We start from the raw sequence: 12,824 nt of genomic DNA, 5'->3' as shown, positions 1-12,824 counted from the left end.
CTTAAGAAATGACCTGAGGCTTCTGTCCTTCCTCCCCTGCCAACCCCAGTCCAGGCAGGTACCATCTTTACTTCCTTGGCCCTCCCAAGGTTTACTCCAACAACAAACTGTTAATCTTCCCATTCCCCACCATACCATAAATTTCCTAAAGGCAAGGACTACATGTTATTCAGCTTTCTATCCGTGTCTAATCCCGTGTTCATCAGGTAGGAAGCGCTCATTAAAATTTTTCCCTGAATGAAAAAAAATCATTAAGGCTAGCACAAAAAACATTCAATAATGGTTTTCCTCCATGCACTCCTTATTTTTAACTTTTACATTGGTTTCAGTGTTCAGGGGGAAGTACTAAAACCATTATGCAAGCTCTACATTTTTCAAGTTTTAGTATTAGTGATCATTTTGTTTTCTATTATAGGAGGTAATAAAAATAATGCTTAAGAGTAAAATATGGCATTCAATTATGTAAGCAATTTCAAAGTGGGGCTATGTTTTCTTTTATTCAAATATGTTGAAAATAAAAGTAACTAAATTGTTTTTATTAATTTTTTAAAATATAAACACTGACTCCAAGGATAGCAAATGAGGTTAGAAGGAGTAAGAAATAAACATGCTGACATTTAAAAAGCAAGTCTATATTTCATGTGAATTCTGGGAATAATCTATTGTAATTACACTGTTTCATCTCATGAAAACTAAATGCACCACACTTGGTATGAAAAAATTTAAGCACAATAGGTTCCTTCACATGACAGATATGAATTACCAATAAGGTATTAAAGAAAGTTCTGATGCTAAAACTATATACAATATTGACTTATTTTGATAGGATTTTGTTTTTAAATTTTTGTCTTTAAACATATGATCAACAAGTAGCAACTCATGGTTCTCTTGAAATGTAAGGCTGGATGTGAAAATGGGTTACTTCTTTATGCTGTGGGATGATGAATGTTAGGGGTAAGAAAGCTACTAGTTTCTTTAGCCTGACAGCCTCCTCAGTACACTATTGCTGAGAACTTCTCCCTCAGTTATACACCAGAAAACAAACATAATTAGTCCTAAATCATTTCCAACACCAACTCAAGAGTTTGAGATCTGCTATATTTTGAACCACTGCCTACATGGCAAATTTAAATGCCACACCCAGATGTTTTTAATTTGGTATACTGATCACAATGAAAGTTAATTAAAGAATAAAATCCACCAGCTTTATCAACAACCTTAGTTTGCAAGTGACATAAATTACAAAAGATGGAATCTTAATTTTTTTAAGTTCTATTTCACGACTATTTCTGGATTACTACATAATGTGTTTTAAAGCATGACTCCACATGACTCCTCCTGTGATCTGTTCTAGGGTAACAGCCTGCACCCTGAATCCCAATACTTATCTCCTAAATATTCAATTACTCTCAAGAGGTACTATACATGAGTGCACAAACAAAAGTGTAAATCTATCACTACTGGGGAAAAAAAAAGGCTCAAAATACCTTCACCTATGACAGCCTTTAAAAATTAGTAACAACAACAACATTTAGTTATTAAAAGATACACTTTTGAAGGGATATAGCCCTTTAGCAGTCAAATAACACTCTTTAATTCAAATTAATTGTGGGCAATGTCTTTTGGAAGCTAAGGAACACAGACTACAGCTTCTGTAAACTGTGGTCTATTTCAACACACTGAACAAGAAGAAAGGTACAGTAAGACCTTTTCTAATCAGCAACATAAAGGACAACTGGGTATGGCAGGGAAATCTAAAGTAATCTATCAACACATAACTCGTAAAAGTGTCACACTTACTTAGATTCAAAATACCAGCTATAGAACAAAAGTCATTGCTGTTTCCAAGTAAAGACAGATGCAGGTTACATCTTTAGAAAACAGATCCAAAAAGTAGTTTTTAACCCTACCAAAATACTGGGTTAAAAAAATTCCAGTAACCCATGGTGCATTCAGTAAACAAACTACACACTTGATAAGTTACAAACTTTATAGATGATTAAACTGATCAGCAAAAGAAGTAGAAGCTCAAAACTTTCACATTTTCCAAGATCACCAAAAATTAATTTAATCAATCTCCCATTTAAAAAAAATTTTTTTTAACATGTATTTATTTTTGAGAGACAGAGCATGAGTGGGGGAGGGGCAGAGAGAGAGGGAGACACAGAATCTGAAGTAGGCTCCAGGCTCTGAGCTGTCAGCACGGAGCCCAAGACTGGGCTCAAACTCATGAACCGCGAGATCATGACCTGAGCCGAAGTCGGACCCTTAACCGACTGAGCCACCCAGGCGCTTCAATCTCCCAATTTTTAAAATATGCTAAATGAACAAACTAGACAGACCTAAAAATATAAAAGTACCGCGGTCCTGGCCGGGCAGCAGGGAGATAACTTCCTGGTTTGTCCTGAATGGTTGTCTAGGAGTAATCAGTTGCTTGAGCACAGCTGGGAGAATATCCACAAGCAGCTGACTCTCTGCAGACACTCTGTAGTTTTCCAAAGAGAAGTAAACTAATTACTCGTGTTTCAAGTCCACAGAATACATAGATCTGTCAGTCTAGCTTTGCTCTGAGGTCTGACGGCTTGAGCAAAAATAAATCATTTAAAAGATGCTTTCATAACAACGGAAGTTCGTGGAAGGAAGTACACATAAGAATACTCAAATACAGTTCCTTACTCTGCAACTTTAATACCTTGTAGACAGGTGTATTTTCTCAACTATCTCAACCCTTACTTGGTTAGCAGGGAACACTGAGTAATAAACAAGAGACTACACACATACTACCTAGCATGTGGCTAATACAATACCACACAATTTAATCCTGAAGTACCCCTCACATTACTGAGAGAAAGCAAAAAGACACTTTTTAAGTGTCTCTGTAGGGGCACCTACATGGCTCAGTAGGTTAAACGTATGACTCTTAACGTTGGCTCAGGTTATTATCTCCCTCGTTTGCGAGTTTGAGCCCCGTGTCAGGCTCCTCCAGAGACAGTGAGGAGTCTGCTTGGGATTCTTTCTCTCTTCCTCTCTCTCTACCCCTTCCCCACCTGCTTAAAAAAAAAAAAAAAGGTCTTTGTATGAATTTTCATTCTGAAGGCAGACAACGGGTAAAACCTTTGTATTATGTTAAGTTGCCTGTCTGTCTTCAGTCTCCTCAACTCCCAACAATATGCTATATACAGAAACAAAAGATTTAAATTAAAGGAGGTATCTTCAAACACCATAAGCAGGGCAGAGCACACTGGACCTCCAGCATATAACGATCACTTATCAACTATAAACACAACAGTATGTATACTCACTTAACACTTGAAAGAGAAGTGGATATTCAAGAAGCTAGATTGTGAGGTAAAACACACAAAATAAAGGCAACCAGCTCCTCATCAGCTGTTCCCAGCTCTGGGTGTTAAGAGCTTAGTCGTTCTTTGCTCCCTTCTTTATATAGTACAAGACAGCCCGAGAGACTAGATGCTCTGAAATTCTTCTAATTCTAATAGTGATTTTCCTCTTTGGCCTTGGAAAAGTTAGTCAACCTCTTCAGGTAAATAATGAAATAAAAAGTAAATTCACAGGGAGTCCTAAATATTAGCACACATATTATATTCTGATCTCAAAAACAGAACAGAATCCAAATTTGGTAGCATTGCATTCAAAGCCCTTTTTATTTTTAAATTTTTTCTTAACGTCTATTCATTTTTGAGATGGAGAGAGACAGAGGGGGAGGGGCAGAGAGAGAGGGAGACACAGAATCCCAAGTAGGCTCCAGGCTCTGAGCGGTCAGCACAGAGCCTGATGCAAGATCCTGACCTATGATGAAGTCAGCCACTTAACTGCTTAACCACAGACTGAGCCACCCAGGCACCCCTCAGAGCCCTTTTTAAATATTTATTAGAGAAAGAGAAAAAACACACACGCAGGGGAGGGAGGCAGAGAGAGAGGGAGACAGAGAATCCCAAGCAGGCTCCCCACTGTCAGCACCTGACTTGGGGCTCCAACTCATGAACCACAAGACCATGACCCGAGCGGAAATCAAGAGTGAGACACTCAACCGACTGAGCCATCCAGGTACCCCAAAGCCCTTTTTGATCTAACTTCAAGCACAACTGTCTACACATAAACAGCAACTTTAGATTCCTTGTTATCCTAAGAACTTTTCACATCTTCCTCCCTTTGGTCACACAGTTTCCTCAGCCTATGAAATCCTTCCCCCTTTTCTGCCTACTGAAATTATACTTGTCCTTCAATCGCCATTTAAGTGCCTTAAATTGACCTATCTACCCACCAATCATTTCAAGCATATTCACTTTCCCCTTTAAACTACCATTGTATTTTTCCTTTATCTCCATTAATTCATTTTGATTTACACACAGTAAATTGTTTATATATGTACCTTCTCTGCTACAGGGAATGCAGGGACTGTGACTTGTACAAGCCTAACGGTAATTTACACATAGTTTGTGCTTAATTATGGAACCAGACTGAACATGAGGTGATATCAGTAGGCCAACATCAGAAAAGTGATGCCCAAATTACTGTTTTTCAAACAATGGACCATAACCTAATAGTCATGAAATTCGTGACTATTCATTCACCATCAGCATTCAAAAAACAAAAAATTCCAAAATACTGAACAGACTAAAAACTGTCAGGAGGCATGATACCAGTAAATACAGTTTAGTGAAACTTGTTTCACATGGATTTTTTTTTTTTTACTTATATTGGGTTCTAATATAAAATGTATTTCTTACAGAGAGTTGAAAGTTTTTAAATATATAATCATTTTTGAAAGAGAGAGAGAGAGACAGAACATGAGAGGGGGAGGAGCAGAGAGAGGAGGAGATACAGAATCTGAAGCAGGTTCCAGACTCTGAGCTTCAGCACAGAGCCCAACACGGGGCCAGAATCTACAAACGGTGAGATCATGACCTGAGCCCAAGTCAGATGCTTAACTGACTGAGCCACCCAGGCCACCCCAAGAGAACTGCAAGTTTTTAACAAATATTTTAAAACTGTGCATTAAGCATCCAAATCTTGCTTTTGGCTCTCGTCATGATCTCACAGTCCATGGGTTCATGCATAGCCTGCTAGTGATTCTCTCCCCATCTCTCTGCCCCTCGCCCCACCCCCTTTCTCTCAAGATAAATGAACAAACTTAAACTGCCTATGTATTTTTTTCCACACATGGAGCTGGAGTCATACCACCCATACATAGGTTTTTTTTTTTTTTACAGGACTGCTAGAGCAGCACAGAAATCATCTACACAGCAGATAGTCAAAGAGAACGATTCTAAATGCCTCTAACCTAACCCACCACAATATCCAGTGTCAGAAATGCCACCATCTACCGAATAAATTCACCACATCATGCTCCCAAAGCACCGTGCAGTGATCAAAAATTGTAAGTGTCTGCTTGTCAAGTGACCCTTTTGCTTATCCTAAGAATCACTCCCAACAGAACTTATCTTAAAAAATAATTATCCTTGAGAGCATGGTAACAAACCCTCACCTGGAACAAACTAGTCAGTGGGTGCTGACTGAACCCTTCTTCACAATCATTTATATGACCTAGACACATCTTCATGTTACTAAACAACAGGTTTGTTCCTGGTAATGGCAATGTTGTGGAAGTGATTTCCAAGGGGAAGCTAATGGTATTTTCAAATTTAGTTTTATTTGTTTGCTACATCAACTACCTAGGGAATTAAAAGCGTGTCCTGGGACTGCAATTACAATTATGTCAGGCTCTCCTCACTGATAACCAATAAAGATAGCAACAAACAAGGGCAAAGAATAACCACTTTGTTCCCCCGTCACCCATTCAATTTTACAACCAGAGAGACGGTAAATAAAGATATAAGACAGTTATATTTTGTAATAATAGAACCAAAGCTCAAGCTAATATCCAAGTTTATAAGGATGTGACTGAATTTTAAGTGACTATTTAGTCAAGAATAGTTGACTACTAAGAGTCAAAAATAGCTCAGAAAACAGGGACACCTTGGTGGCTCAGTCTTTTAAGCAGCCAAAACTCTTATAATTTCAGCTCAGGTCATGATCTCACAGTTGTGAGATCAAGCCCTAAGCTGGGTTCCACACTGAGCACGGAGCCTGCTTCGGATTGTCTCTCTCCCTCTCTCTCTCTCTCTCTCTCTCTCTGACCCTCCCCCACTCACGCTTGCTCTCAACATAAACTTAAAAAAAAAAAAGTTAGAAAAATAGCTGAGAAAACAAAGAAATGGAAAATATACCAGATTTAAAATCCAAAGACCTGGGTTTAATTCTGGTTAACACCCATTAGTGCAACACCCAGTTTCCTCTCATAAAAAAGGGACAAATAATGCTCATACATTCATTCAGCAAGTATTTATTGAATAATACCCTCTACGTGCCATTATGTTGGCTAGGGAAACAACATAGATGAACACAGTCCCCAACCTCAAGGAATTTGTATTTTCCCTATCTCACAAGGCTATTGTTAAGATAAAATGTAAACACACTATGCAAACACACTACATGAAGTGCAAAGTGATATAATGATTTTATTAACTTGTTTTACCTCTTCATCACCCATCTTTACTACAACATTTAGAAAGATTCAATAAAGTCTAGATGAGCAGATGTAATAGTCCACTATCTTACTTAACTGATTTTCTAAGGGCTGGAATTCAGGAGCCTAACAAATCACCATTAGTACAGTCTTTGTTCATAACTCTCAGTATAATCACGAAAATAAAATGAAACGAGAATTCAAGGCCTAGAACCTGTAGTGTCATCCAGGTCTGGGCTGGGTATGTGGGTTGTATTACCCACACCTGTCTGGCAAAGGGAGTAAAAAATAAACACTTCTAGGCCCCATGCAAGACCTACTGAATCATACAAAACCCTTAAAGGGTGAGCCCAAGAATCTACACTTTTGACAAGCACACCTAGTGATTCCTATGCTCACTAAAGCTCAAGAATCACTACCACAAAATTTTCTTTTGATTAATAACCATGATTTCAAACACTATTTCCAAAATCTATCTGGAAACTCTGGGCCAAATAGAAGTCAGCTACAAACGAGAAAGCAGTTCCTGGGAAGGTACTTAGCAGTCAACATTAAATGACTCACACTTAACTCATAAAAATACTTCTTGTGGCACCAACCTCTTTTTAATCCAAACTTTCACATAAAATGAAGCCCCACTCACCAAAAAAAAAAAAAAAAAAAAAAAAGGAAAAAGAATGCCCATGAGATATCCCTAAATTATTAAAATTAACTCCAAATAAACAAATTTATATAGATACATATAACTTCAATTTTCTCTTTTTTTTTTTTTTTTTTTTTTTTTTTGAGAGAGAGAGAGAGAAGGGGAGGGGTAGAGGGAGCAGGAGAGAAAGAGAATTTTACGCAAGCTCCACGCCCAGTGTGGAGCCCTATTCAGGGCTTGATCCCACCCAGGACCCTAGGATCAGGAGTTGGATGCTCAACAAACCTAGCCACCCAGGCCCTGCTACAGCTTCAATTTTTCTTATGGTTTAACTTAACAAGGGGAAGGTGATGGGAATATTATCTTGTAGCTGTCAAGAGGGAAGGCATATACTCTACCCGGCATGAATATAATCATGATTTTGAATGCGTGCAAACCAATCTTTATCTTATTAAAGAGCACACTACCCAAATACCAAACTAGCCAAAAGACAAATATAATTCCTCAAAAATATGATGGTACCACAACCATATCCACTGTATGTTTAAACTCTCCTAAGGTCACCTCCAAGAAATCAGTCAGGAGTCCTTAGACTCCTACTTTAACTGTAAGAAAATTAACCTGAAATCAAATGTTACTTCACATACTATATAATTAGTGCAAAGATATGTTTATTTTGGTTCTATTTATTCAAAGTATCCCTCCAGGTATACAGAGATCAAAGGGAAGACATTCAATATATGCTACACTGGGAAAAATTACAAGGTGGAGACTAACATTGCTAGTAGAAATCTTACCATCTGCAATAAAATTTAGAGCCCAGAGGGCTTGTTCATACTCTAGTACCAAAGAAATTGATGTTCTTCCTTTTGTCCAAGCCTTTCGTCCCTTAAATCTCAAAGTTGCACTCTTTTTTCACACCTCACACCTCTATCAGTTGTCCAAACAACTGCAACATATGAAAACTGGAATAATCTGTACAGAAGGAAAACATCTAAAACAGGGACAAATCTCAAACAGCAATTATCAAGGTCCAGACATGCACCTATGACTTCTTACAAACTATGTCTACATAGTAATAATCTATCTGTGCCTAATCCTGACCCCACTTGGCACTTCATCAACATGCAAAACTCTCCTGGGACAACAGAGACGTTAACTTAAGGAACTTGGATGGGAGACAAGAGAAAAGCTCTAAGGAGTGCTGTTTAAAGAATGCTTTATGAAAATTAGCATCAACCTAACCAAAAGCAAAACAAGTAGCAGGCACATATATCCCTCAAGAATCATGTCTGTTTGACTTCTGATTTCTTCCTCTCATGTGAAAACCTAAGGAGATAATGGAGACTTTGGAGAAGGGAAGAGACTCTAGAACTGAAGTCTCAGAGAACTTGCTAACTTGCTTGACTCTCTGTTGCAACTATCACCATTTCCACTCCAGTAGCAGAGAAGCTTCACAGAATTTGGAAATCAAAATAGTTGGAAGGTGAGAAACCACTGCCAGTAAGACGTCTGATCACCACCGCCTTCCAAAGAAAGGTTCTCTAAACAAAGAGGATTATTTTACCCTGCCCACTTTCTTGTCTCTTTTAAGACAAAGTTCTCCAGTCACCACCAGAATGTGCGAAAATTCAATGTTTTCTCCCTAGAAGGAGGGATGGGCCTGGACTGGAACATGGGCCTGAGGCAAGTCCTTCTACTTGTCCTAGCAGATCTGAGGTCTCCCAGTACCTAATTTAGATCTAGACTCTGCTGCAGAATCATAATAAAGGCAAAAAGCTACTATGTTAGTTCACATATATATACACATATATGTTTGAAATGGTTGATCACGTTAGCTGTAGTCTTCCTCAGTTATTTATTTTCATTTAGTTCCTTTAGCTCTTATAAAGAGTAAATAATTTAGAACTTTATCAGAAATTTACAATTTTAAATAAAGACTTCAATTTTAAATTTAAAAATAAACAGCTGGATCCAAAGTTAACTTCCAAAGGGAAAGGAAAATGACAATTCCAAGAGCTTCTACCAGAAGGAAACATCAGCCACAGATTTTGAGTCATCTAGAAAGAAAAGAATTAGATGCCCAGGTATAAAGCAAAAGGTCACTACTGCATTCTTTATCTGAAGGTGCAGACGCCTGAGGATTAAGAATGTATTGCCAGAGAATAAGAAAAGAGCATACCAGACACTGATGAAAAAAGAGAGCATAAACGGAAGGTTTAATAGCTCCAAACACTTACTCTAGTGAGCCGCTCTTTCTTCAGAAGAGGAAACAGAATGAGTGGATACCGTAGAGTAAGAATGTCCAGGATAAGGGCAAGGGGCATAAGGTGGGGTGGATAAGGGGTGGATTCCTCTTTGGTCCAGATCTTCAAGATACTAACCTCTTTGAAACCCTGACCAAGCAAACCTACCATTTTACTAGAGGAGAGGCTGGAGGTTGTGGAAATTAGAAAAAACATTTATAAAAAATGAGAAAGACTTCATGAGGGCAAACCCAAGCCCTGAGGGAGAGGGCAAAAGTCTGAAAATCAAACAAGGTTCAGTAAAAAGGCGAGAGATCCAGGACTGAGGACTGCTGAGGAGAATGTTGATAATGAGAGCGTAAACCACCCCCCCCCCCACCAGTCCACCCGCAATCACCAAACGAATTTTTTTAATACAAAGTACAAAGTACAAAGCCACAACACCTGGATAAAAGGGTGGAGCGGGTCTGCGCGGAAACTGCAAGAAAGGCGGCATCCGGCTGGAGCTTTATAGGGATGCGGTGGGGAAGCGAGGATGGAGTGTGAGGGGGGAGGGGCTGCAGCAGGGAAGAGGATGGGTTGCAGCAGCAGAAGGGGCCTAAAAAGCGAAGGGAAAGCAGCCTGGAGGAGGGAAAGAACAGGATAAAGTCAAGCGCGGGATCACAAGAGGATAGAGCAGGAGAGAGGATGGAAAGACATGCCAGGGAAAAGGGAAGAGGCTGGAGACGCCAGAGAGGGGCATAGTTTGGGGAAGTGAGAAGGAAGGAGAGCTTCACCGTAAACTGACTTTTAGTAGGAGCATGGAGCGAGCAGGAGTGAAGACGGGGAGCCAGAACAGGGACTCTCCGAGGGATGTAGTGATGGGAGACTCTAGATTCAAAATCCTGGTGTAATACGGAAAAGAAACGACCGTGTCCAAGACACCCTCCCCCACAACCACAACCAAAACAAGGGCGTGCGAGCCAGGGTCAGAAAAGAAGGTACAGTCTAGGGAGCGTGCATCCAAGAGGGAGGGGAGGAAAGGGACACACGGCAGGGTAGAAAAATGCAGGGGGTGCGTAACCAAAGGGAAAGGGTATCTAAGGAAAGAAAAAGGAGTGCAGCGGAAGGGTGCTGTTCCCAGGGGAAAAGTGGGAGCCCACCAGAGGTCCCGCCTACTTGGTCTAGGGGACAGAGGGGAGGTCCACAGGGGCGGCCGGCAGTAGTGGAGAACAAGAAACTATGATGCTGTAAAACTTGGGGAGGACACGACAGGGGCCGGGTCAGAAAAGGAGACGCTGTCAGCGAGGGGCAGAAAGCAGCATGCTCAGGGGGGGAGCAAAAGAGCAGAAAAGAAGGCGAAAGAATGGGGGCAGGGGTAAAGCGGCGGGGGCGCAGGGACGTAAGCTAGTTACAGGGAGGGAGGTGGGGGTCGCGGAAACCCAGGGTGCGGGGAGATGAAAGGGTCAACTCCCACGGAGGTGCGGGGTCTGAGGGGGACCGGTCGCGAAGGCCGGTTCAGGGTCTGGGGGAGGGGGGGTGCGGCCTGAGGGCGACAGGAGTAGAGGGAGATGCAGGGACTGGCGGAGGAGACGGGGCGGGGCGGGGTGGGGCGGCGGGCAGCCCAGATACTCACACCTCCAGGATGCGGTCCCCCTTGCGCACCCCGGCCCGGTCGGCCGCCCCCCCGGGCAGCACGGCGCTCACATGCTGCAGCGGCGCGTACAGCTCCCCGTTGATGCTCCGCAGTTGCCCGCCCTCGCTCACTTGGCCCCGCACGTTGAAGCCGTAGCCGGACTCGGACTTGACGATGCGCACGACCCGCGGGCCGCCGCCTCCCCCGCCGCCGTTCCCCGCGCAGTGGAGCCCAGAGCCCCCACCGCCGCCGCCACCTCCGTTCCTGTGAGGGGCTGAGGGGTGAATCCCTTCCCCGTCCTCGTCCGCCATCTTGCGAGCGAGCGAGCCGTACCCCCGCCCCCCTACGCCTCCACTCCCTCCCCGCGCGCGCTCGCCCTTCTCGGCAGCCGCGCGACCCCCGGAGCGCGCGCCCGCTCCGCCGCCCGCGGAACCCGAGTCGGCCACAGAGCTGCCGGGGGAGGTAAAGGGGTGGCCGGGGGCGGAGGGAAAACGGACGGTTGGTATCCGTGGAGCCTCCTGGGAGTTGTAGTTTCTGGATGGTGGGGGCGGGGGAGGGCGCCGGGCCCCGGCGGAGGTTATGTGACACAGTTGGGGAACAAAGCCTGCCGGGAGTTGTAGTTTGAACAGCTAACCCAGCGCCGAGTCGGGCATGCTGATTGAGCTCGTCACGTGGAACGAGTTTTTTTCTTCTTTCCTTTCGTAACTCCGTTCGTAGTCTTTAAAGCAATAATTTTAGGATAAATTGACGTTTGTGATTCAACAGACTTAAGTTACAGTCTTAAATGATAATAGTTCATTTGTTCAGTACCTTTTGTGTTCCCATACGTTAGTTTATTCCATGGCCCCAACAAACTTGTGAGCTGACTGGATCATGAATTCATTTGTCTGTTTCACTTATTAGGAAGCTGAACCGTAGAGAGCCCAAAGTCACCCAGCTATTAGGTAACAGGAACTAAGGCCCGGTTTTTCGCAACTTTTTTTTCATGTATTGCAACTACATAAAAACTATGCCCCAACTGTACAAAAAGCATATGTGGAGGAAACATGTCTCAGCGATTTAGAACTGGATATCAGAGGGGCCAAGTAATAATTTAAGTTGGGCAATGATTTTGAAGTTACTTTAATTTCAAATTTATTTTGTTTCTTCCAACAGCACAGTAGGATTCTTTGCCAATGGCAGCAGTTGATGTTTTTTGGCAAACTACCCAAACGCAAACTCAGTGTGCAGAATGCCAGGCAAAGGCAAGTAAAAACAGTAAGAGCAAAAATAATGAAAATAGCTTACTTAAGCAATTAGTACTCAAGACTTGTATTTGATTTTATGGTACTGATGGGCTAATGAGTTAGTCTGTTACTGTTTCGTGGATGCTGACAAAAGTCCCAGAATCCCTGGGTGGGAGACAACGGGTCTGTTACGACACAGGAAGTAACATGAACTTCAGCATGTTTGTGTCAATTCCTCTTCCCCCAAGTCTATGGGAATGACACCAATGGCTCAGATGAATGCTGTGCATTTGTTTGGTGGATTTACACCACAGCTGAGAAACACTGAGCTTGGGGAACCTGCCATTTTATAGGGAAGCAGTGAGCAAACCTGTTCTTTGTGCTGGAGGGAGACATTACTTCATTCCTTAAAGTTGCTCATTATAAACACAACCCTGGGGAATGATCCTGGTAAAGAGCAGTCAGAGTCTTGAATTTTTGGCATACCCATGCTTCATGGGTAGAAGCATGACAGACTCCTGAAGGCCTGTCTCTCGACATTACCCTG

The 12,824-nt window shown here is 42.2% G+C and overlaps 1 protein-coding gene across 2 annotated transcripts in view; it reads right to left on the bottom strand.

Moving 5' to 3' along the window:
- The window catches only part of SNX27 (sorting nexin 27), a 69,345-nt gene extending 57,792 nt beyond the window's left edge, over positions 1-11,553 (bottom strand). Inside the window, exon 1 of one of the 2 annotated variants that reach the window (XM_053214809.1) lies at positions 11,052-11,553. In XM_053214809.1, the coding sequence (XP_053070784.1) occupies positions 11,052-11,362 (311 nt within the window). In that variant the 5' untranslated portion in view covers positions 11,363-11,553. The remainder of the gene's footprint in view (positions 1-11,051) is intronic. The other variant, XM_027056165.2, reaches the window with a different exon arrangement.
- Between the last annotated feature and the right edge of the window lie 1,271 nt (positions 11,554-12,824).

The sequence above is a fragment of the Acinonyx jubatus genome, chromosome C1 (genome assembly GCF_027475565.1).
Source record: "Acinonyx jubatus isolate Ajub_Pintada_27869175 chromosome C1, VMU_Ajub_asm_v1.0, whole genome shotgun sequence".
Lineage (NCBI taxonomy): Eukaryota > Metazoa > Chordata > Mammalia > Carnivora > Felidae > Acinonyx > Acinonyx jubatus.
This window is presented reverse-complemented; position numbering and strand designations above follow the sequence as displayed.